The sequence below is a fragment of the Phascolarctos cinereus genome, unplaced genomic scaffold, assembly GCF_003287225.1.
Source record: "Phascolarctos cinereus isolate Bilbo 61053 unplaced genomic scaffold, phaCin_HiC Scaffold_4;HRSCAF=312, whole genome shotgun sequence".
Taxonomy (NCBI): Eukaryota; Metazoa; Chordata; class Mammalia; order Diprotodontia; family Phascolarctidae; genus Phascolarctos; species Phascolarctos cinereus.
The window spans coordinates 298,398,724-298,424,598 of NW_027555847.1; the positions used below are offsets into that span (position 1 = coordinate 298,398,724).

General features: G+C 37.7%; 1 protein-coding gene across 1 annotated transcript in view; it reads right to left on the bottom strand.

Annotated features, from left to right (window-relative positions):
* ADGRV1 (adhesion G protein-coupled receptor V1) overlaps positions 1–25,875 on the bottom strand; it is a 712,618-nt gene that overhangs the window by 139,135 nt on the left and 547,608 nt on the right. Inside the window, 1 exon segment of the mRNA XM_078151750.1 lies at positions 9,007–9,164. Within this exon segment, the coding sequence (XP_078007876.1) occupies positions 9,007–9,164 (158 nt within the window).

Sequence of the window (25,875 nt, forward strand, 5' to 3'; positions counted from 1 at the left end):
ATTTGACCGGCTCTTTTTCTGACCGGGCCAGTTTGTCTTCTTTAGGCAGCCTGGTTATGCTACTTTCTGCTCCCTGGGAGCTTATCATATTGGTGCTGGACTAAGTTCATATATCTAATTGACTTTAGTCCTACTGCAGCTAAGAATTCCAGAGCTCAGGTGATCATCAGTCTCAGTCTCCCCCCACTGGCAGGGATTACAGGGATACATCACCATGGCTGGCTGCCTGAATTACTTCTGAGGATCCTTTAGGTTTCATATGTTATGGAGTTAATAAGCTAGGAGTAGTAAAAATTGGTAATCTTATTATAATAACTATTCTAGGTTTATAAATTCCTTATTTCAATCACTGCTGTTTTCAGAAACACTAAATATTTGAAAAACCTATGAATACTTGGTATTATGAAGTTTTCAAATTCAAAAGTTTGAGAAAGAATGCTCAAAAAAAATTATGTCACAGTTGGTAATCATATTATAACTTCAAGATTTTAGGGTTTGGGGGAGGTGGTGACATTACCAGAAAACAATGGGAAGCTGACCCATACTTGTGTATATAATATTGTTTCAACCTCAAATAGAAAAGATTTCTCTTTGTGTCATGGGGCTTTCACAAAATCTGTTTTTGCTGTTCAGTCATTTTCAGTCATGTTGAACTCTTCATGACCCCATTTGGGGTTTTCTTGGCAAAGACACTGGAGTGGTTTGCCATTTTCTTCTCCACTTGATTTTACAGATAAGGAGGCAAACAGGGTTAAGTGACTTGCCTAGGGTCACACAACTACTAAGTGTCTGAGGCCAGATGTTAACTCAGGTCTTCCTAACTTCAGGCCTGCTCTATCCCCTGCACCATCTAGATGCTCCATTAAATCTGTAAACATTGTTTTTGTTTTATTTTCAGCAATGGAAACATGTGAGTAGACTGCAAACAAGGAAATTCCTGCCAAGGACACGTGAAACCTGTTACGTTGGTCACTCTGGATCTTATTCAAGCATTTACTGTTACTAGGTAAGATGACATTCAGTTAGTTTCACCTAATCTTCTGCCTTATTTGGACGAGGAAAATCATATTAACTGTCTGAACATTTTTCTTTAGAAAATAAACATGTTTTTATCAAGTGAATAAAAATAAAAAAGGATTTCAGAACCCAAGTGACATCCATTTCTTAGTTGTCCATTCTTTTATTGTTTTGAATTTCTGAGTTGTTTTGTATTCTGTTTGATGGAAAGAAATGTCAGTAGAGATATGGTCAGCCTAATCAAAATTAGAAACAAAGATTAATATTTTGTTGTATTTATCATAAGTATTTAAGATATTTTCATTAATTTTGACAACACCAAAACAAACTAGGTGTTATTCATCTTTAATGATGACAAAATGGAGACTCTTTAAAAATGGAGCTATTTTTTTCCCTAGATATGTCATGATTCCTATTCTAGGAATGGCTGGAAATAGAAACTGCAAATGTTGGCTGATACTAAAGAGTCCTACTAGTAGATTCTGTTGTAACCACTCCATGGTTCATTTTAAGACATATCCAAAATTCATGTTGAACATTTGTAGGTGGATCAAAGTCCCCTTAAACTTATATTAAGCAGATAAGAATTTATGTGTAGGATTTTTAACATGAAAAAGATTCAGTCATCTACTTCCACTTTTTATTCAGATGAATTTTGTTTCTCTGATTCATGAATCATTCTTCACGTAAGAAAGGGCTTATGAATCAGAAAGGAGCCAGTAAATTCTAATGAGCCTAAATGTAGAGACAGGCTTATCACTGCCAGAGATCAAAACTAAACCCTAAAATTATAGGCTTCATTCAAAATTCCATTTGAGACTTTGAAATTTAGCTCAGGGAACATACCTTTATTATGAATCATTCACATTGAACATCCAGTTCATCGAACTGAGGAAGAAATCAACCTATCTTATTAGAAGTAAGAGGACTTCAGAGACGAAGATCTTAACATGTGAGAGCAAATAATTCTATGAAGCCAGAGTACAAATCTCTATTAGGGAAGGCAGGTGGCACAGTGGATATACTGCCAGGCCTAGAGTCAAGAAGATTCATCTTCCTGAGTTCAAATCTGGCTTCAGATACTTCCTAGCTGTGTGACCCTGGGTAAGTCACTTCACCCTCTTTGCCTCAGTTTCTTCATCTATAAAATGAGCTGGAGAAGAAAGTGGTAAACCACTCTAGTTTTCTTGGCAAAGACCCCAAATAGGGTCACAAAGAGTCAGATACGACTTTAAAATGACTGAATAATACTACCAATCTTTATCATGGTACCAGGGGTCAGCTGTAGAGATCTCAAAGGAATTTTTAGTCTTAAAACTGTATTTTTTTTGTGATGATCATAATTATATGGAGAAAAGCTCTACTTGGAGAAAAACTTATTCAGAAATAATGAAACATTCCTGATTTGTTATCAGTGAGTGCTGGGAGCCCTCAAATAGTGTCTCTGTGTGAGTACAGGTTGTAGATAATTACCTCTCTGCATGTAGCATTATTAGTAAATGAGTCATTATCATTGGAAATGAACAGTTTAGCTATAGCAATGGTGACCTATAATTTCATTGGTGCAGGGAATTTCTTGTTTGGATGCTCCCTCTACATATGCAGGTCAATAATTCATCTGCAATTTATGGCATTATAGAGTTAGAAGAGTCAATAAGAGGTTAGGTGACTTGCCCAGGGATACATAGGTAGAGTGTGTATCTGAGTCAGGGCTTGAATTCAGGTATTCTTGACTTTAAAGCCAGCCATCTATCTATTATGCCATGTAATGTCTCAGCTATATGACTATCCTGACATTAGCTGACCTTTTCTTCCCAATATATTTTGCTGTAGACAAAATGATTCAAAATATGAAAAAAACCACTCTCAACATAGTTTAATTTAAAATGTTTAGGAAACACACATTATTCCCTCATTTCAGAATCGGAAGAGAACTTAAGAGTTCAACCCATTCCTGAACAAGAATCTGCTCTGTGACATTTGGCCTTTGCTTGAAGACTTCCAGAGATGGAATCCTGCTACCTTCCAAGGCAGGGCAGTCCATTCCACTCTTCAATGTCTCTTAATGGTTTGGAAGTTTTTCCTTACACCAAACTGAAATGTGTCTCTTTTCAACTCCCATGCAATGTTCCAAATTCTGCTCTTTGAGGCCAAGCAGATATCTAATCATTCCTCTTGATGAGAGCTGTTCAAGTTTTAAAAATAGTTATCACTTCTACTTTCCTCTAACCTAAATATTCCCATTTCCTTCAACTGATCCAAGACCCTTTGACATACCATCCACCTTTCTCAGGTCAACTCTCCAGTGTATCAGTGTCCTTTTTAAATATGGTGACTCTAAATGAACTCAATATTCCAGAGACTGGCTAAACAGAGCTGATTATAGAAGAACTGTCATTTCCTCAGTCCAGGACATTATGCTTCTCATAATGCAGTGTCCCTTCCAACAAAGAGATTCAGAGTGTACAAAGAAACTACATGATTTAATTCTACAATAATAACCTTCCAAATAGGTAACCACAACTTAAGGTCAAGACTCACAACCATTTAACTGAAATTTTATGGAAGGGGTAGATTCCCATTTGGATGTTAAATGTTATGTTGAACTCAAGAACTTGTTCATATGGACAGCTGGCCATATACTGTTGTAATGATTAATAAGCATGCATAAAATTCAGTTAAACCTAGATTTGCATAGCACTGTAGAGTAATGCCTCCATTATCAATGAAAATGGATTGTAAGAATATACTTCTTCAACAGAATTTACATGTTACATTAGAGACATAGGGATGCTTCCAAGGAAATTGGGGAAAGGGAGTAATTTTTAAAAAAATGAAATATTACATAATTTCATGTGTGTCCAGAAAATTTAACATTTGCATTCAAAATTCTTAAGGAAGACGCAGGAGAGGGTTAAAAATAGTGGGGAAAAAAGGGTCCTGATCTGAATTCGAGCAGAAAAGGAAACAGAAGGGAAGAAGGCAGTGCCTGAAGAGAGGGAACCTGCCACATAGACCTGTTCTAAAGCATAAAGGATTCCAGGTCCTGGAAAATAGAGGGATGTTTCCTGCCCTCTACCTCCCAGCCACAAGCAGATAAAGTGCTGGGCCTGAAGTCAGGAAGACACAAGTTCAAATCTGGTTTCGGACATCTACCAGCTGTATGATCATGGGCAAGTCACTTAACCTCATTTTGCTTCAGTCTCTTCTGCTGTAAAATGGGGATAATAATAGTACCTGCTTCCTAAGGAGGATCAAATGGGATTATATGTGTAAAGTGCTCAGCACAGTGTCTGGCATATAGTAGGTACTTAATAAATGCTTGTTCTCCTTTTTGTTCTTTCTTTCCTTTCTACCTGACTTCCTTTAATCCATTCTCCAATCCTTCTTCTACTTCCTGTAGCAACTCAGCATAGGCATAGCATGCCTCCTGGTTCATCTTCCCTAGAGGAGTACAGGTGCCTTTGGATGGGAAGAGACTGTCCATTCTGATTCATATGATAAGGAAAAATGGATGATATTAGATCCTTTCTTGCTTTAAAAGGGGGGAAAGTATTGAAGATCAGGTGGATATTGATCACCAAAAAGGCAGGGAAGCTGGGAAAGGGTGAGAAAAGGAAGCTGGGAATGCCAAAGATAAACTGTGCCATTCTTTTTGCCTAGGGCTAGCTCTGTTTACTTTCAGCCCAAAGTGGACAAATAGAAGCTGAGCACAAGGTATTTTTGTTCTGCACAGTTAGGCACACCTATCTACAGCTTAGTGCCAAGGAACAATGCCTCTGCTTTATGCCAACACTGCTCTGCAAGATTTATGGGAATTTTATTTTTTCCCTATAGCTAATCTTATTATAAAGAAACTTCATTCTTGGAAGGTCGTTAACTGAGGTATCACAGCCCTTGGCTGTACTTTATGTCTTGGTAATAAATCAGGTGCTTGGAGGTTGTATGGTGTAGTACGTAGAGTGCTGAGCTTAGAGTCAACAAGCCAGGCCTGGGTTCCAGTCCCACCTCTGGCACTTATTAGCTATGTGAACATGGGCAGATTGCTTAACTTTTATCTCAGTGGTTCTTAATCTTTTTTCTGGTATATGGCACAGTGTTAATTATCATGAGAAAATTTTTTAAAAAAAATTAAAAATACTGAAAATTGAATTTGGCAACAAAGAAGGGTTCTTGGGCAGTTGGGCTTCTAGACCTGTTATGTTGATTTTGGGGTTCTTCTATTTCTCCTTCTAATTCCCAACCTCTTTGGCTTAATCCCCCTTAAATATTTCCCCAGGACTTGCAGTAGCAGATGCTGCTACTATGACCTCCCCAATGTCAAGCCAGGAAAACGGATGGAAAACCACAGCTGGTGGCAGGAGCTAGAGAATGGAGATATCTCCTGTCATGCTTATTCAAAACTAGTGACGCACTCTTCTAGAACCACCACTTTGGGTGTTGGAACTTCTACTAAGTCATAGACGAGTTATAAGATATTGCTCCACACTGATGAAATTACAGATTCCTCATATATTTGTATACGTAATTGTTTGGGGAGCTCCATCTTTCAGATCAATTTTGTATTATTAGGTAAATATTTATTAAATATCAAAACTACTTGTAAAGCACTCTGCTAGCATAGCCGTTGACTGGTATGTAGTCAGGAAAATACAAAAATGAGGAACCGTCCCTGACCCCAAGGAGATTATAATTAGGGAGGGTAGTTAAAATATATACCATTACAAAACAAACTGTGAGTATCATGGTTTGGTAGGTAAAAGAGTAGGATGAGCAAAATTATTTGAGACTTCCATGGGGGAAATAGCTTATTGATGACTGGGTATACACATGAAGGGAATAGCATTTGTACTGGACATTATGGGATAGGGAGACTTGCAAAAGGAGGAAATGACCAGGAAAGGGCATTTCAAGTATAAGGAATACTGTCATCAAAAAACTGGCAGCAGAAGAGAGTAGAACAGGCAAACAGAAGAGATTTCACTCTGACTGGTGTGCATTGTAGGTAAAAGTGAATAATTTGAAATATAGTTGCAAAGATTGAAAGTTGGAAAGCCTTTGATGGCAGTCTTAGGAGTCTGAACTTTATTTGGAAAGCAATAATAAGTCATTAAAGGATTTTGAGTAGGAGTGTGACAGATAAAATCTGCACATATGGAGATTAGAATTACAGTGCATATGAAATGAAATTGAGAATGGGGATAGATAAGCCTGAAGGTAGGAGAAAGTTATTGGAACGGTTCAAATGAGAAGCAATGAGGGTTTACTCTATTTGTTGTTGCTGACTCATTTTTCAGTCATGTCTGACTCTTTGTGACCCCATTTCTTCACAAAGATACTAGAGTGGTTTGCCACGTCCTTATTCAGGTCATTTTACAGATGAGGAAATTAAGGCAAAGAGGGTGAAGTGACTTGCCCAGGGTCACACAGCTAGGAAGTATCGAGGCCAGATCTGAAGTCAGGAAAATGAGTCTTCCTGACTCCAGGTCCAGCACTCTCTATCCACTGAGCCACCTAGCTGCCCCTAGATGAGTTGTCTAGAATATTGATATTTATTGCTACTAGATTAGCTGTCTAATCTATTGGTATTTAATAAATGTTTGCTTAATCTTAATTCATTGCAAATTCTGATTTTAAGGACAGTGCTCTTTTCACTAGGCCACTCTGTTTCTATCTTATTTGTAAAAATTATCCCATAACCCCAAAAAGCCCTTTCTTAAGGTGTATCCTATTTTCTACCCACATGAAGTCACTTAATTAGTCAATAAACATTTATTAAATGCCTACTATGTGCCAGGCACAGTGCTAAGCTCTGAGGATACAAAGAAAGGCATGAGACAGTTCTGGTCTTTTGAGTTTTAAAAATCAATCAGAATGCCATTGGAACCTCCTTTAACAGATGGCCATGGGGCCATAGAGCACCAGCCCTGGAATCAGGAGGACCTGAGTTCAAATTCGGCCTCAGACACTTGACACTTACTAGCTGTGTGACCCTGGGCAAGTCACTTAAACCCGACTGCCTCCCAAAATAAAATAAAATAAAAGAGACGGCCATGAAGAACAAAATTTTAAGGGTCCCCAAATAACCTATCTTTCCTCTCTTTGTTAGGGGGAACTTATTCCTCTGTTTTTTTCTCTGTCCTTTCTGGGTTCTAAGGCTGGCTCTCAGTCAAAAGATTAGTAAAGGAAGATAGTGAAGTATACCTTCCAAAGAATCAAAGAATTTGGGAGCTGGAAGGCCATCTAATTCAATCCATACATGAAAGGAGTTGCCACTAAAATCCCCGTGACAAGTGGCCATCCAATCCATGCCTGAAGACCTCTTGGTGGGGGCAGCTCGGCACCTGGAGAGGCAGGACTTTGTGCTGATGGACAGCTCTCAACGTGAGGACATTTTCTCTGACATCTAAATTGGCTTCCTTGCAGCTTCCATCCTTTGCTCCTGCTCCCGTCCTCTGGGACCAAACAGAACATGTCTCATCTCTCTTCCATATGACAGCTCTTCAAATACGTTAAGACAGCTATCACGTCCCCCCAAGCCTTTTTTTCTACAGGCTAAAAACACCCAGCTCCTTCCTCTGATCCTTACATGTCCCTTCTCCTTTCATGCTCTATCTGCCACAATAAACAAGCATTTATAAAGTGCCCACTATGTGTCAAACACCTTTCTAGGCACTGGATACATAAAAAATAAAAATAAAAAATCCTTGTCCTCAAGGAAGTTGCATTCTATATGCTGAAACAATACACACATACATATGTGAGAGAGAGAATATAGAAAAATAAGTACATTCCACGATCTTTACAAGTACAAAATAATTGGAATGATGGAGTGCTTGAAATTTCTGACATCCTTCCCCACTGTCCTTTGGGCATTCACATCAAGAGTCTAAAGATTTTCCCTGCCTGTCCAGCCAACCACTGCCCTACCCTTCTCTGAGCTATTTTTAAGTGTGTAGGTGTATGCTGTTATTGCTGTGCCTGGCTGAGAGCATCCAAAGGGAGTCTAATCTAACCAAAAATGAATCAGATCATAAAAAACCTGTGCTAAGTATGATTCAGCAAGGAAAAAATGAACTGAAATGAATGCCAATTTAGGCTGGAAAAACTTGAGTTCTTAAGCATCCAGACATGTGTGGTCACTTATGAAACTGTCTGATTACATATGTTTTTGCACATCTGTCAGCAAAATCAGCTCTCCAAATGCAAAAGATACCACTCAAGGACATTTTGGGAGTATATCTGACTCTAAAGAAGATTTTGAAACCTGAGAGGAATGAAGATATTTCACAAATCATGGAAGAGTTGCTGTGTTTGACTATAAGGAGCTCCAATATATAACACCCATTCCTTAAGCATCCATTCTTTGGCAGTTTACTTAACCATTGATACCTGAAACATTGTCTGAATGATATAGTCTAAGAACACTATGGAAAAGAAACCAGCAAGAAACCAAAAGAAACCTACTTGCAATGGAAATGCCAAGGAAGTACTTCCATAGAAAGTCCAGAGAGAAAGGAGTTAGGAAGTCTCAAATGTTATCTTCTGAGACACAGATATGGTAGACACAGCATCCTCTGGCTGGCTGTTCTGCTGTACTGATCAAAGGCCAGGACCTGCCCATATGGCAGAGGCCTCTAAATAACTAGTGAGGGGGTCTCCTCAGGACTGAGTATCGCATCCTTGAAAATCTGAAACTTGGCACACTATATCCACTGCCTGAACAAACAGCTATTCTGACATCTCACCTACTTGCAAGCTTAGGGAATTAAGAAGGGACTCCTGCAACTTTGAGGAGGAAGGAAAATCAGAAACCTGTTTCTTGGCCTATGATTTCAGCCTATCATTCACTTTAATGTTTAGTGCCTGAGCTAGATAATAGGACTAATGGGTAATATTACAGTTCCTGTTATAATGAAAATGGGTCAACAATGTGTTCTAGCATTCTTTCTGATTTTTAAGAATTGCCCCAATTTTATCATCTCATACCTGCAGCATTTGTTCGTCCTCTGAAGACATCATCATAAGCTTTCCACTGAGGCTTCACTTGGTAGGCATGGATGAAGACCACAAATACCACCACAAGACACATCAAGGGAATGAGAGCAGCAGTGAAGAGAGCTGCATAGACATTTGGGATAAAACATCTGAAAGAGAGAGGATTGGAGACATTTTCTTTACTTCAGCGCTTAGAAAACTAGTACTCGAATACAAATGTGGCATATCCTTCAAAATAATGCACTAATGATCTACCTTCTATTTAATTTGGGAGTCTTACATAGGCAGATTTCCCTACCTGAATTGGAGCTTGGCTTGAGTAAAGATCTTTGGTGAAAGATTTAGAAACATCTTTCACGTTTTAAGGTTTTTATAACTTCATGCAGTAAAACAATGGATTTGCCATTCTAAGATGGTACATCCCTGTTTGCCACTTTCATCTCTTAAGTAAAGGTGTTTTTTTAATCAGTTTTTTAAATCCACACTGCACACACACACAGCACACATATACACTAACTAGAAAATAACCTAGTTTAGGAATAGATGAAGTCTGATCAGTGTTAGACCAATCCAATGTTAGTTTTGTAATTTTCAATCACTTGGAAACTTTTTGAAATTCTAATAAAATATTTCAAAGATAAAGCTGACTTCCTCTTTGTCTGAATAATGTGCTCTAAGGACACTATGGAAATATTCAAAGGCAATTGAATTCCACCCTTAGAATGTTACATCCTCCTGGAATATACCAAAATCCTTCCATCAAAGGCTGAAAATGGTCTTAATATTTACATATATTCAGCATCTAAGCAGCTACATGCATAAATGTATTATAATACATTCCTCTTCCCAAGGAAGTTATATAACTTCTTTTAAAAAAGTTACTATAAGGTTTTCACAGGCATATAGCATCACCAGGAAATTTTTGTTGTTAAAGGGATAGACTTTTGCAATGATAAGCAGTTTGGAGATCCGTGACTATTTCTATTTGCACGGTTTGCATGGCTCTGGTCAATTGTAGCTCTTATCTCATTCAAAGAGATATCTAAGCTCTAAGATCTTCATCTTTAAAGAGATGGTCCATAGACAAATATCTTACGTTTGAGGACTGAATTTGGTGGCTCTGTGCCTAAAGCTCCCTCCTATTCATCAATATGTTTAGGACCTGGGATTTCTAGTTAATGGGCCCCAAATTCAATACAACAGGCAAACATGAATGCCCTTGAACCTAGACATCACAGTACTAAAAATAGAGGTAACTTTGATCACCTGTGTATGTGTATATTGCCTTTAACAGGCTCTGTTATTTGAATCTGCAATCTGAGACCACTGTGAGGGAACAACAGGAAAAGTGACGTAGTCCCTGCTCTTGAAAATCTTGCAAGACATTCCAATTCCGATGATGACACAGGCATACAGACACCAAGTAATCACCAGAGGAAGAATTGCATTGGCTGAATTTTTAAAAAGTTCAACCAAAGTATCCTGTCTTGGCAAGATCAAATGCTACATAATCAAACAATAGCTACCAAACAGTTATGGCTCATCCTTAAACCACAGTAAGGCTTAAAATTTAAGCTATAACATATTTAAATATAATATGATATGATAAATATTATATAATGTAATATAATTTATAATATATAATTTAAATATAAACTATAAGAGGAGTAGAGGAAATTTTTTTCAGTTCAATTAAAAATTTGAATGCACAAACATTTGTTAAGCATTTATAGTGTGTTGAATACTGCATTAGGTTTTTGGGGAGAGAAAGCCCTCATAGAGCTCACAGTCTGCTAGTGTGTTATTCCTTGAAAGGGGCTGAACAAATAAGAGCAATCACCAGGCTGGAAGAGCCACAGGTACAGTGTCTAAATCAAGGTCCAAATATGTATAAACCGAAGGCCAGATTGTTTTGAAGCTGAAATGAACAGGAGGCCAAGATTGGAGGGTCAATCCTGGAAAGTCAGTCCTGGGGCAGGAGGCAGGATATAGGGAGTGTTGGTGACCTGACCTCTGTTGCACTTAACCAGTCTCCCCAAAACTTTGGACTTTTTGACAGTGGTGAGTTCCCAGGCCCAAAAAAACCCCCAGTTATGGCTCCATTATCTCCACTCTAAATCTCCCATTCTTCTAAGCCAGGCAAATATTTTCAATCACAATAAATGAACAACTGAAGAAATTTAAATCTTATTCAGAAGGTATAGAATTAGCCCATATTAGTAATTCACATTAACTTCAAATTTCAAAGTGAAACCTCAGTAGTGAATCCCTACCTTTTGTCCACATTTCATTGAAATAAACAAGATCACAAGTCTCCTCTGATGCTGCAAATTTCTCTGTCTTTAAAGTGGAAATGTTTGAAGGCATTGGGATATTCAATCTATCCCTTTTTATTGGCTCTCCCTCATCTACCTACAAATACAATTCCTTTAAAAGCCTTCTCACAATCTTTATATTCTGCCCATTTAGTTTCCTTGTCTCTTTCTATTTTTTTTCTCACCACTAAAGTTGAAAAAGATGTGTTGACCCAATGCCTCCACTTAACTACCTTCCTGATGTCATGGTCCTCTTCAAGAACGAAGGATAAACAACAACCTGTGAGTAGCAGTACCTATCCCACTGGGGACCCAAAGGCCTATTCCATTTGGGCAACACAGCTCTTACCTTCCTTCTTTCTTTCCTTCTTTCCTTCCCTTCCTCCTTCTCTCCCTTCCTCCTCTCCCTCTGTCTACATAGGGTATCATACCCTTACCTGTGGGTACTCTGCCCAAAGGAATATAAATTTTGATCACTGAAATTTCATAAGATATCTTGGGATTTACAGGCTAGATTTCTTTCTTAAGGACCATGCCTTAAACCCAAATCACTGTGGCTCTCATTGATTGGCCAACAATAGGTCCCAGCCCAAGCCTCATTTGGTCATAGACAATGCGTTATCTTAAAGTTGTACATCCTTCAGTGCCTAGCACAGTGCTCTGTACACAACAGGTGTTTAATGAACAAATAGCCTCAATACCACTGTCAGGAGATTGGGACCTTTGGGGGCTTGGAAAGGAGAAGAGATGAAGGTGATGTTATTTGAGCAGGTGGCACAATAGATAGAGTTCTGGGCCTGGATTCAGGAAGACCTCAGTTCAAATCTGGCCTCAGACACTTATTAGCTATAGACCCTGAGAAACTCATTTAACTCCTAGTTGTCTCTGTTACCTCATCTTTAAGGTAGGAATAAGAATAGCACCTCCCTCCTAGGGTTGTTGTGAGGATGAAATGAGATAATATTTGCCAGTGCTTGGCACATGGTAAGTGCTACATAGATGTTAGCTGTTATGGATTTCATACTTCATTGGCTAGTCAGGGATGTCAAGAAGTAGGCAGAGTTCTGGTGCATGCAGCATTGGGGCTGGCCTGAGCGTTGTAAGTGTAGAAGTACAGATAAAGAGGCACAGGCACTAATTAGATGTATTTCAGGTATGTGGTTTGGTGTGAGAGCAGAGAATGAGGGGAGCAAAGCATGAAGGCCAGAAGTTCTTAATGGTATGGTGCCAAAGGGTGAGAACTGGTGAACTGAGGCAGAAGACAGAATGGAATATGGGCAACTGAGGCTGGGAATCCCCAGAACCTCAGTTCTTTCCATTGAAATCCTGAGAATGGTCACTATGATGAGTGTGTAGGGGATGGAAGAACAAAGCAGAAGGGTTTCAGGCCTGACAGCTGGTTCCTCCCTCACAACAAAATTCCATATGGAATGAACAATGATAAGAAGTCCAACATTGGAATCTATTTAGTACAGACTATATTAATTGAGGGTAAAAGTGAACTAACCTCTGGCTTTCTATTTTCATAGAAGAGAACCTGGGTGACATGAGGCAATCTAACAATATATCCCCACTCTACTCAAAGGGACAGAAACAGAAATTTCTCGTGCCTTACTCTTCCAAAAGGCACATGGTAGGGACCCATCCAAATAAAGGAATCTGTCCTGATGGTCAAATGGCAGATGGCTAAAAAGATCATTTGCAGGTGACAATCTTACTACCTTTCTAAATAGCCCTGATATCTTTGTAGTCAAATCCATCACAGACTCTTAACCTGCGGGAATTTCATTTCATGGCACACCAATGAGGGGTGGGGTAGGGGAGGAATTTTGAAAAAGGCCAAGTTTTTCAGCACCCTTTTAATCATACCACATCAGCTGAAAGAATTATTTGAAAACTTCCTACTTTGACCATCTCTTCAGGGATAAGTTACCTTTCTGAATTTCTGACCAACAACATTTGAATAGGCCTTCCAACAGGATTCATCAAAAGCACACATCTAAACAGAAGTTAACTATGATAACAGCTATGGACTGTGTCCCAAGGGAGAGAAGAAGCAGCCTCAGCAATGAATCTAATATACCTTGGTTGGGTAAAATGATAGTATAGCAATAATTTGAGAAATGAGTATATGTCAGAGGTCTAGAGTTAGGAAATGTTGAACACATTTAGGAAATGTCAGAACAGGTTTTGAAATGGGGCCGGGAACAGAACTCTTGGAAAAACTGAATATAATGTTAAGAAATGAGAAGACCAAATACTACGCACAGAAGAGTGCTAAGGGCGTAGTCAAAATTAACCCACTGGCAGTATTTCTTAAGAAGAGACCAGATACCATAAGAACAGAGAAAGGCCATGTGGAATTGATTTTTCAAAGGGAAAAAAATATAGTGTGGTACTAGTAATTACCAGTCCATCTAGTTTCAAAGCATCTACAGTAGTTTCCAGTTATTGTTTTGTTTCCCTGCTAAATAAACACTCTTTTTGGCTCTTTTCTTGAACATGACTAACTTTTGCTCTTTTCCTCTTCTTCGTGTGTAAGTTTTCCCTTCATTAATAGTCTCTAACCTTTGCTAGTTTCTCTTCAGAACATCTCCAGAACTTCTACACTGAATCACAGACAGACATTGTTATTTTTCTTTTGATTTTTATTTTTTCTCCTACCTTCTTTCCAATCACTAGTGATCCCCGACCTCACACTTTAGAGCACTGAGTATGTTTTGTTCCAAATTAATTAATGGGAAATAAATTAATTTTAGTTAGTCGACAGCATTTGTTAAGCACCTACTATGAGCCAGATGCTGTACAAAGTGCCGGGGATACAAAGAAAGGCAAAAATATAGTCCCTCCTCTCAAGAAGGTCACAGCCTAACAGAGAAGATTATAAGAGGATGTAGTTTGGCTTCCTACCTCATTTTAACTGAAACTAATTTTACTGAATTAATTGACTGAAATTTAACTGAAACTAATCTGGCCAGTTACCAATGATGTCTTAATTGCTAAATCTAATTATCTTTTCTCAGTCCTTATCCTCGAGCTCTCTGCAGCCTTTGACACTGTCATCCTCTTCTCTTGATACTCCTTCCTCCCCTGGTTTTTGTGACACTGTTCTCCTTTCTGACTACTTCTTCTCAGTCTCTTTGCTGGAACCTCTTCCAGATCACACCTGCTAACTGCAGATTTTGTCCTGAGTCTTCTTTTCTCCCTCTACTTCATTTGGTGAGCTCATTAGCACCCATGGATTTGATGACCATTTCTATGCAGATCAATTTGTCAAGTGCTAACCTCTCTCCTGACCTCCAGTCTTACAACTCCAACTGCCTACTGAACATTTCTAATTATAATTTTATAGATATCTTTAATTCAACATATCCAAAACAGATCTCATTATCTCTATAACTCCCCCACCCCCCAATCTCTTCCTTGCTCTTAATTTCCCTATTACCGGCTAGGACAGAAGTGTCCCACACTACTCCTGACACTGGCCCAAACCAGATTAAAATGCAATTGGGAAACATTTAACAAATAAATAAAAATACAATAAAACGGACAATATAATATTTTTAAAATTAAGACAAAATGATGCCTCTCGGAATCCTTATGTATGGATTAGTAGATCACTTTTCTATTTGAGTTTGACACCACTGGTCTAGGGTACTACCAACCTCTTAGTAACCCAGGCTCACAATCTAGGTGGTATTACTATATCCAATTTACAGATGAGGAAACTGAGGTTAAGAGTGCTCAAGTGACTTACTCAGGGTCTTACAACTAGGTAGAGTCTAAGGCAATTTGAACTCATGTCTTCCAGACTCAAAGTCCAAGACTCCCTTCACTGTACTATTGGCCTCCTGTTTCATAGACACATCCCATGCTTTAGTGATCTATCATCTTATGAAATTTTCTATGCCTACCTACTGAAATCTTGCTATTCCTACAGGACCTACAACAAATGAGAAGCTCCATCAAGCTGGCCTGATCCCCAGACTAGGAAGTAATCTTCATCTCTTCAGAATTTTCATAGTCCTTTCCATTTTGCATTATATTCATTTTTATTTGTGTATGCTTATATATTGTGTATACTTAACACAGTGCATTATATTTATTTGTGTATGCTTCCCAAGAGCTTGCAATAATGAGGTTTTTTTTTTATTAGATTGTGTCTAGAAGACAGCTTCCTGTATTTCCTAGCATAGCGCTTGGTACATAATAGGAACCCAACAAATGCTTCTTTAGTCTGACTTACCCTCCTAACACTCCCTTAAGGTTGGGCAGAGCAGGCATTATAATTCTATAACTTAATAAATGGGGGCAAAGGAGGCTCAGAGAGTTCTAGTTGCTAGCCCAGGATCATCTAGTTTGTTGGGGACAAAGCCAGTATTAAAACTATAACTACTAACTTCCTAGTTCAATATCCATATAAAGAAGTACCTGACATATATTTTGGGGAAATGTAATTGATGAAGATAAGCTTCTGTTCTATGGCCTTTTTTTTTAAAGGAGTCACAGAATCACAGACTTTAGGAGTGCAAAGGGATTTCAGGAGCTACCTCATTCCAACCTAGATCCAAAAGGAATTTCCAAGACACACACACATTTAGAAGTGGTCTTCTGAATTAACATGGGATATGGTCTGGATTATGTTTCCTTCATGCTACTTCAACTAGGGATGCTTTGTGAAGAATTATTTTTTGTTTCAAGTGTACTTAAATATAATTTCCTCTTTACTTGGATACTTCGGCAATACTGTTTGATCTGGATGATTTTTTTTAAAAAAAGTTGACTGCTCATTTTTATTATCAAGTTTATCCTGTAACCAGAAGATAACTAGTTATCACTGATGGAAATTTGTGCAAATGGGAACTGACTGTATGTCTTAATATTGACCATGGTGGTTGGAGAATACAGCTGTTATTCATTATGGAGATGCTTGTCAGGTATAAATAAAACTCAATAGAATACTTGTGGTTTTAATATTCCTTTTATGCCCAATTCATTTTTATTCCCAAAGATGATGATCTTATTGAACTTACTTGGGAATGCAGGAATACCATTCACCTAAGTAATAGTGACTGCTGCAGGGCCCTCTTGGTGCTTTTTCCTTGTTGTGTTCATATACAGATATTTTGTTTTTAAAATCCTATTTTCACTGATATCTTTATTTTAGCCACACTCACATCTCAGTTTATTCTCCCACCCCACCCCCATCCAGTACGTCTTCTTTTCCAACAAAAATTACAGAATTTAAAAAAGCACCTGATGAAAACCAACCAACACAGTGACCTTGTGAAATGTGGCGGTGTGTGCTCTGTCCTATGCAGTCATCTCCCACATCTGAATATTTTCTCACCTCTTCCCCTTGAGGGTCAACCTTGGTCATTATAATTACACAGAGCTCAGTTCTGTGCTGTGGTCATCGTACATATTGTTTCCCTTGTTCTATTTACTTTACCGCACCAGTTCATATAAATCTTCTCATAATTCTTTGAAGTCTTCATATCTGAGAGTGGGAAAGGACTTCAATTTGTCATTTCTTATGGCACAATAATATTCCATTACATTCATGTACTGTAATGTTTTTAAGCCATTCCCCAGGTAATGGACATCTAATTTGTTTTCAGCTGAGCAGTGCAATAGATAGAGCCCTGGGTTCAAATCCAGCCTCAGACACTTGCTAGCTGTTTGAACCTGGGCAAACCACTTAACCTCAGTTTGCCTCAGATTCCTCATCTGTAGAATGAGGATAATAATAGCATCTACCTCCTACTGTTGTTGTACAGATCCAATGAGATAATAATTGTAAAGAGCCAAGCACAGGGTCTGACACATAGTAAACACTACATAAATGTTAGCTACTATTATTATAGCCATAAAATTGTACATGTGTTCTTTAAATAGGTAAAAAAAGTTTCCTTTTAGATAGAATCTATTTAGATCATAGGGTCATGGATTTAGGATCGGAAGGGACCTCAGAGACCATAAAGTCATTGTACACATGAGGAAACTAAGGCCCAGAGTTATATTACTATTGTCTGAGGTAGGATTCGAGCTTAAGTCTTCCTTACTCCAGGTCCAGAGTCTTATGCACTAGGTCATGAAATCTCTTTTCTGTATGTTAGAATTTTGGGATATTAGAAACAGAATGGATTATGGAGATTACCTGGTGTACCTTCCTCATTTTACAGATGAGGACACTTTAGCCCTAAAAAGCGAAGTCACTTGGGCAAACTATTTAGTGGTGGAGCTGGGATGGGGGGATCAGCTTTCCTGACACCTAGTCTATTGTTCTCTTCACAGCATCAGTTTGCCTTAGAACAATGACCTATTGAGGTAGTGGATCTAGCTGTACGCTTCAGAAAATGAACTGGAGAGATAAGAAAACATGTGGTGATTCAGGAAAAAAAGGGGGGAGGAAACAGATCTCTTTCTGACTTGAATTACACTGATAAATATGACTACATTGGTTTAAAAATCCAAGCAGTCTTCTGTTTCATATTAGTATAGATTACCTAGGGAAAGACACTAAGTTTCTTTCCCACCACTGCTTCTAGAATTTTAAAATTACTCCCATAATTTATGCAGAGATCTATCCAAAGGTATTTTTGCATGGTTGGAGCTTATTTTTGAAAAGTGTCCTCCAAAAAAAAAAAAAGAATCCACTGTTTCATATTTATTTCAGATCAATCAATCAACAAACATAGAATTCAAAGTACTATGCTAGGCTACATGGGGAATAAGAAAAAATCTCCATTTTTCTGAAGCTCTAAAGTTTACAAGGTCACTGTCAATAAGAAACTGGGACTATGAGGCAAAATTTCACCTATCTGTACATAGACCTCCGAGAGTCCAGAGGCATCTGGACTAGCTCATGAACCCAGAAGTGACTAATAACAACAGCCACGTTATGGCAACTTCTTTGGTAGCAAAGAAGGGGCCCTATTCATTTCAGGGCCTAAAATTTTATAAGAGTAATTATTAATTTAAGAATAATTCTAATGACTCATATAAGGGATTCCGATGAGGAAGAGAAGGGGAAATTGCTTACAAAATCAATATACATGCATTGGGAATTAACTGATCAACTGAGATTCTAAAAAGACATGTAAAGAAGATGGAAGCTGGAGCATTGAAAATCAAAACAAAAGTATCTGCTGATCCAGTAGACTAGTGTCAGCAATGCTAAAGATTAAGTTTAGCTGGGGTTGGTGATGAACCTTCTAGGAACAACACAAAGGGCTTTCTTATCTATGTTGGGGTGAGAGGAAGACCAGTGACTGGCCCAAATGGCTGCTAGGGGCTGACAGGATAATAGTTTGACAGGAAGGAGGATGAATTACTAACCTTTTATTTTATTTGTTTTCTCTACCAGGGAGAACTGTCTTTAGGTTAAGAAGGAAAACAAAAAAATAGAATACTAAAATAAATCCATGCAAAAGAAAAGAAAAATTGAAACTCAAGATTGGTGAGAAAACACTAAAAGAACACTGAGCAGTCTTCATTGAGTTAATAATGATAGCTAAGATTTTAGTTTGTGAAAAACTTTGCATATATTATTATCTCATTTGACCCTTGCAACAAACCAGAGATAGATGTTATTATTTTATAGATGAAAAAACTGTTAAGTTACTTGCATAAGGTCACAAAGCTAGCAAATAGCTGAGGTCACATTTGAAGTCAGGTTTTCCTGATTCTAGGTCCAGTATTCTATCGATTGCACCATACAGTGGAAAAAGTTGTGGACTCAAGTTCTGAAAATCTGTGTTTGAATACTGCTTCAGACATTTACTAGCACTGTGCTCCTAGGCAAATCACTTAATCTCCACAGGCCTGAGTTTGCTTTTATATAAAATGGGAATAATAATAGTACCGCCTTCTAAGGGTTGTTTTAAGACTCAAATAAGATAATGTATGTAAAGTGCTTTGCAAAACTTAAAGCACTTTATAAATGTAAGTTTTATTAATATCTACTTTTTCTCATCTATTTTGATGGAGGCACAGGTAGAATCTGTCCTGGGATAAGTCCTAATATTATCCTTTTATACATAATATTTTATGGATTATTATTGAACAGGTCACTAAAATAACTGCTATTCATTATTGAATATAAGTATTATGATGTAAATGCATCCTTTGCAGGTTCTTTAGAAGCATAATTGGTACAACTCTAGTAAGAGAGTATATGGACCTCATCCAATGCCCCCAGGATTTTGATTTCCTTTGATGTATCTTTATATTTTGAAGGATTTTTTTGTCCCATATAGCTTGGAGATTAAGAGTATTTGGTATGGTATCATATGTTAACGCATTCTTAATTTTTTTATGGATAGATGTCATGTCCAGGTTTGACGGTGGTCATTTTCCATGACAGTTTATAGATGGAATTCTCCTGGACATTTTGGAGTCCTGTATTCCCAGTAAGCTTTTGGTGTACAATTCTTGCCACCAGGTCATCTCTTGCTAGGTATTTTATAGGTGCTAAAATTTGAAAATCTGCATTAACGTGTTGCACAGTTTCTACCATTTCCTTGCACAACCTACATTTGTCACAAAGTTTAGACTCTTAAAGGATAATCCCTACGTAATTTCTAGTGAAGATGACCCAGTTCTGAATCACCAACATAAACCACAAATACTCATGACTCAGCCCTTTGTATGTAGCTTTTTTTTTTTGGTCACTGTATTGTTGGCTAAGTTCATGTGGATTTTACCCATGGAGGGCTTTTATGATTTGATTCTTGGACCTTTTCCCTTTCCTTCCTTCCTTCTTTCTTTTCCTTTTTCCTTTCTCCTTTTCTCTCTCCCACCGTCCCTTCTTTCTTTCTTTCACCATTTCACAAGACATATCATCTTTCCTGATAAAGAATGTATAGGTCTTAGAGGAAGCCTTTCCCCAAATGCCACAGCAGAAATTCTTGAAATGATGAGAGTTCCTTTTTCACATGTGATGAACATACTTTGTGCAAATGTTTTGATAAGTTTAGATAACATTATTTTGTGTGTGTGTGTGTGTGTGTGTGTGTGTGTGTGTGTGTGTGTGTGTGGCAATTGGGGTTAAGTGACTTGCCCAGAGTCACACAGTTAAGAAGTATTATGTGTCTGAGGCCAAATCTGAACTCAGGTCCTCCTGACTCCAGGGCCGGTGCTCTATCCACTGCGCCACTTAGCTGCCCCCAACAGATAATATTTTGAATGAGGATTAAAAAGACAAAGAGCACTGAGAGGCACAGTGTAGACTGTTAAGTGATTTTTTTCCTCCTTTGGGGACAAGAAAATCATTTTGGATGTGGCTGTTTGATCTTTTGATTCATTAATTAATTCAGCAAGGAGGTAGTCATGTTACTACTACTAAGAAGGCCATAGAGCTGTACATACTTCAGGACACCTTTATGAAAAAGAAGCAAAATCCCATCTGACATTTCTTTTTCATGAAAACAAGTTCTAGGACCACTGAACTTTATGTTCCATACTATCCATAAGTACACATATATAACGACTCATACTCATAATCACAATTGCTTCATTAAAACAAGTTTAAATTATATTCTATATCCCTGTTAAGAAGGCGTTTTAGTAGTAGTACATTTTAGAGAGATTACTTTCAGAAATAATTAAATTTTTTAAAAGTCATATAAAAGATCTAGACTTTTGGAAAATTAACAATTCAGCAATAAAATTCCAACTACCTACCACCCTTAGGGAAAACATTTTTCTAGGTTGTTAAATTTTCCAAATAGCAGAATCCCTGTATTAAGTATATAAAACTACTATTATCTTAGGACGTATATGTATATGTGTATGTGTGTGTGTGTATATATATATATATACATATATATATATATATATATATATATATATATATATATATATATATATATATAATATTATATACATATATACACACACGTATATATATACATACACAAAATATGATTATTATATTATATTATACACATAATATAAATTATTATATATTAAATTGTAATAATGAGATATCTGCAAGATTATATAGTCTATTCTGCTCCCAATATACTGATTTGTTTATTGAACAAACATTAAACATTATTAGTCCTCAATGAGAAGAGTTAGCAAAACAAAATAGCATCTAAAATTTTATCAGTTCAAAGGTTCATATTGTAACAATGGAAATTATTACTTATTTCAATTCAAAAAACATTTCTTATCTAAAGATTAATTATATTCATATGTATATCTCAATTCAGAGGGTCAAGGAAAAGAACATTAGCCATATGAGTTCAGAGAACAAAGACAATTTGAGGTGGAGTGGAAAGCTTCATAGAAGAATTGTGATTTGAGGCTGGGTAGGACTTTCTACCTGTCTTACTTTATTGATACTTATTTTTTAAAATTAGAACTATGATTCCACCTGTGGACAGATCTCCAGGGAAAGAACATCCTCTGTCAGTGCAGATCAGCACCTGCCCTATGACTTACAGTCTTAGAGTTGCCTAGGGCAGTGAGAAGTTAAGTGACTTACCCAGGATCACACTGCCAAGAAGCAGGACTTGAATCTGGGTCTTTCTGACTCAGAGATCACTTCTCAATCTACTACTTCACAGTTGCCTCTCTATATTGGTATTAGTTGATGTTAATAATGTTTCATGATGGAAAAAACCATATTGGGGGCAGGAGAATAGCTCTCTCTCTCTCTCTGTTCTTTTCACACGGTATCCACAAATGCTTGGAGAACATAAGTTGGTACAGTCTGAAACACCAGTTTAGTTCTAGATTATTCCTGAGGATGCAGGTCCTGATCACAAGACCAAGGAGTTTACTCACATTTGTATTGCCCCACAGAAATCTTGGATAGCCAAAGACATCACCTTTGGACCAAAGTCCCTAACTAGTTTGAGAGCCTCTCTAGGGAAAACCACTGCCTTTAGATACCTCCCCCTCCTCTTGTGCTTATAAGAAAGGGAATCAAGGTGTGTCATATCAGTAATTTCAATTCACTGTAAGTTTCCCAGAACCTTTCTTCAGAAGTGGAGGAAGGAAGGGAGGAAGAGAAGAAGGAAAAGAAGGGGAGTAAAGGAAGAGAGAAAGCGAGAGCAGAGAGGAAGAGAGACACACACAAAGACAGAGAGATAGAGACAGGACAGGCAGAGATTGCTATCACTCTCCATAATAATAATATGAAATATGAACTTCCAGATCATTCTGTTGAAGCCCCATATTTTACAGATGGACAAATTAAGGTTGGCTTTCTGTTTTCCTAATCTGAGCTATGGTACTTTAAATTCATGCTACCTAATCTTATCAGGTCCACTACTGTTGGTAACAATCCCCTTATTCATGTTTACCCATTCCTTTTCACTTTCCCCACAAGGCCCCATTGAAAAGTCTCATCTACTTTTTTGTCCCTCCACTGGGACACAATAGGTGATCTCACCTCCCTGCCTTCTTTTGAAAGTTTTATTTATCTTTACATATCCCTCAGCCTCCAACACAGTACCTTCACACACTAAGTTCGGTAGCAAATGTTTGGTGAATGTTGACAAGTGACTTGGCTGAGATTATGTCCCTGGTTAGTAGCAAAACTGAGACTAGAATCCACATATCAATTGATTTCTGGTCCAGTGTTTTAATGAGGTGTTGGCTTCCAACTGGGGAAATGTATACACATTTTGGAAGTCCAAATTCTGCCAATAAGTCCCAGTCTTATTCTCAGGATGTGTTTTTTCATTCTTTGTTCTGCATTTTATAGGAAGTCCATGTAGCAAAATTGGTTATTGAATGATAGCACCATAGATCAGAGAACCAAGGCCTGGTAAGTCTTTGAAGATCATACCTGGAACTGCACCATCCCAAGAAAGTAAAGCAATACTTATTCCAGTAAAGGATCAGTTTGTCAAAGTACCAAATAGCTTGAGAGCTAGCATGGTGAGAGACTTGGCTTTGGAGTTAGAGACACCTGGGTTCAAGTACATACTAGCTGTGTGAGCCTGAGTCAAGGGCCCAGGCAACTCTGACCATGAGTCCTACGCTTGTCTGCACTCTTAGAAGGCGCTTCCTGACCAGGAGTTCCCTAAGCCAGGGATTCTCAACCTTTTTTGTGCCATGGATCCCTCTGGCAGTCTGGTGGTCCTTAGATCCTTTCACAGTATAATTCCTATTGCCTACATTCATAACTGAAGGAAATACTAAATTTCAGTTCGAGGTTAGTGAAAATAAACATGTCATTTTTCTTTCCCTATCCAAGTTTACGTCCCCCCTGAAATCTATCTTTAGGTCTGTGAACTCCAGGTTAAGAACATCTGCCCTATACAGGGAGTCTTGGCCAGGTCCAGGCCCAAAAAGGCCAAAGAACAAGCAAACAAATTAAAAACATGCAAATAAAAAATTCTAAATTACTGATATATGTATATGTGTATATTTATGTATATGTGTGTATACACACACACACACACAAGAAGAAATTGCATTTTTTAGAATGCGATGTTCCTGGGCCTCAGTTTCCTTACTTGTGAAACAAGGAGGCTAGACCAGAAGGTCCCAAAGGTTCCAGCTCTAGATTTATGATCTTTTGATAAATATGCCTAAAAATATGCTGTTGCCGTCATACTAGCAATGAACCTTAAAACACACACAATCACTTGCCATTCCCCAACAAATCAAGCACCACTCCTCCTTCCCTCCACCACCTCCCTTCCCACACATGCATTGGCTTCACTTGCATCAATATTTTACCTTAAGGAATTTATTTTTGTCAACAGGATGTTCCTGTTATTTTCAGGTCCTGTAATCTCAACAACAGGATCTCAAGGCAACCAAATGAAATAGGAACAGCATAGTGTTCTTCATTCCCTAGGGATACTTCTGAATGTGTGAAAAATTCCAAATAACCCAATAATTTTATTAAAAAAATAAGAATAAAAATATTGGCATCTTCATTCATTATTTGAACAGTTTTACTTCTTCACTTGCCTGCATTCATTGGAGATTTGTAACTGAATTATTGTGACTGACAGGATTTTGTAAACTTTCTCTTTATCATATATGATTCTCTCATGATTTAAATTTTTTTTATTATTTTATTATTTTTAGGAAAACTATAAGTACCACAAAGTGAGAAGTTTCTTCTAGAGAAAATGTCTAGCTATTATTGAGAACAGTATGCTCCTAGGCAGGCAGGGTTTGGGATCCCCTCATATTTCTAGGGAAAGATTTACTAGATGCTGGAATCAATGTGTCATGAAACTATACGATGATCTTCATTTGCATTTAAGCCAATCCAGTTACTGTTTTTAAAGTACAAACCCGAATTTGTTCCCTTCAACTTTTAGCAAGGTGATTTGCTATGCCAGTATTGAATTTTAGGCCATTCTCACTGCTCTGTTACACTTATTTCAATACCTCAAATGATTGTATCTTATCCCTCTATTGTCTTATCCCTCTATTGGTCCATTTAACGACTCAATTTTTTTCATCCTATATAATTCCTACCCATGTCCTTCTGTAAAGCCTTCAAAGCAGACCTACCTAATGGTTAGAACCCATATTTTAATCTCCTTTGATGTTAGTGCAATAATTGAGCTATCCATCTATTAGCCTTCATTCTCACTGGATGACCAACCCAAATCCTCTACTAGCCATAAAGGTCCTCCATGATATTCTGCGTGCAACTTCTTATAAGCAAGTCATTATTGGGACAGCTCAGTGGATTTTGAGTCAGGAAGATCTGAGTTCAATTCCTGTCTCAGACACTTCCTAGCCATGGGTCATGGATGGGGCCCAGCTCACTAGTAGTTTAAGTCTGACATCTGAACAAAATTATATATTTGTAAGTTATTCAACAGTTATCAAAAGAAGGTTTGCTTAGCTATTGCAGAAGAAGGATATTCAGCACGGAGATTAAGTTAGTGTACCACACTGATTTGTCTGACCACAGTTTCCCAGTGTTGACCATGTTGTTTGTCCTTGGTCAGAAACCTGAGGAGTTTGAATTTCTTGTGGCCTTTTGTATTCAAGTGGAAAAATTAGAAAGCCATGCATCGACCTGAGCCAGTCGTCTTCAGAGGTGTCAAACCTGCCTACCCCTAGCCACTTTTGGACAAAGTTCTAGAGTACAGGCCAAAATCAGATTAAATGTAATTGGGAAATGTTAAGCAAAGTAAATAAAAATACAATAGAACATAGATAACGTTAATTTTTGGCTTTCTAAGTTAACATGCAGAGATCCATTTTTATTTGAGTTGGAAACCACTGCTTCAGACAATCAAATCACATGGTGAATTTCAATACCTCCATGTCTTCAATATCTTCACATTCCTTCAGTTAGGAAAAGGCCATCTAGCCCTTAGTTATTGAAACATCACCCTCGTGATGTTCTTGGTGCTCTTGAAGAATGAAGAATGAACAACAACAATAGTCAGGCTCACATGGAAAAAATCACTCTTCCCACACTGTATAAACCTGGGCAAGTCATTTGTTAAGAGGATTGAATAAGGTAATAAATATAATGGGATTTGAAAATCTCCAAGTACTATATAAATATTAATTATTGTTATTACTTGTCTTCCTGTATCTT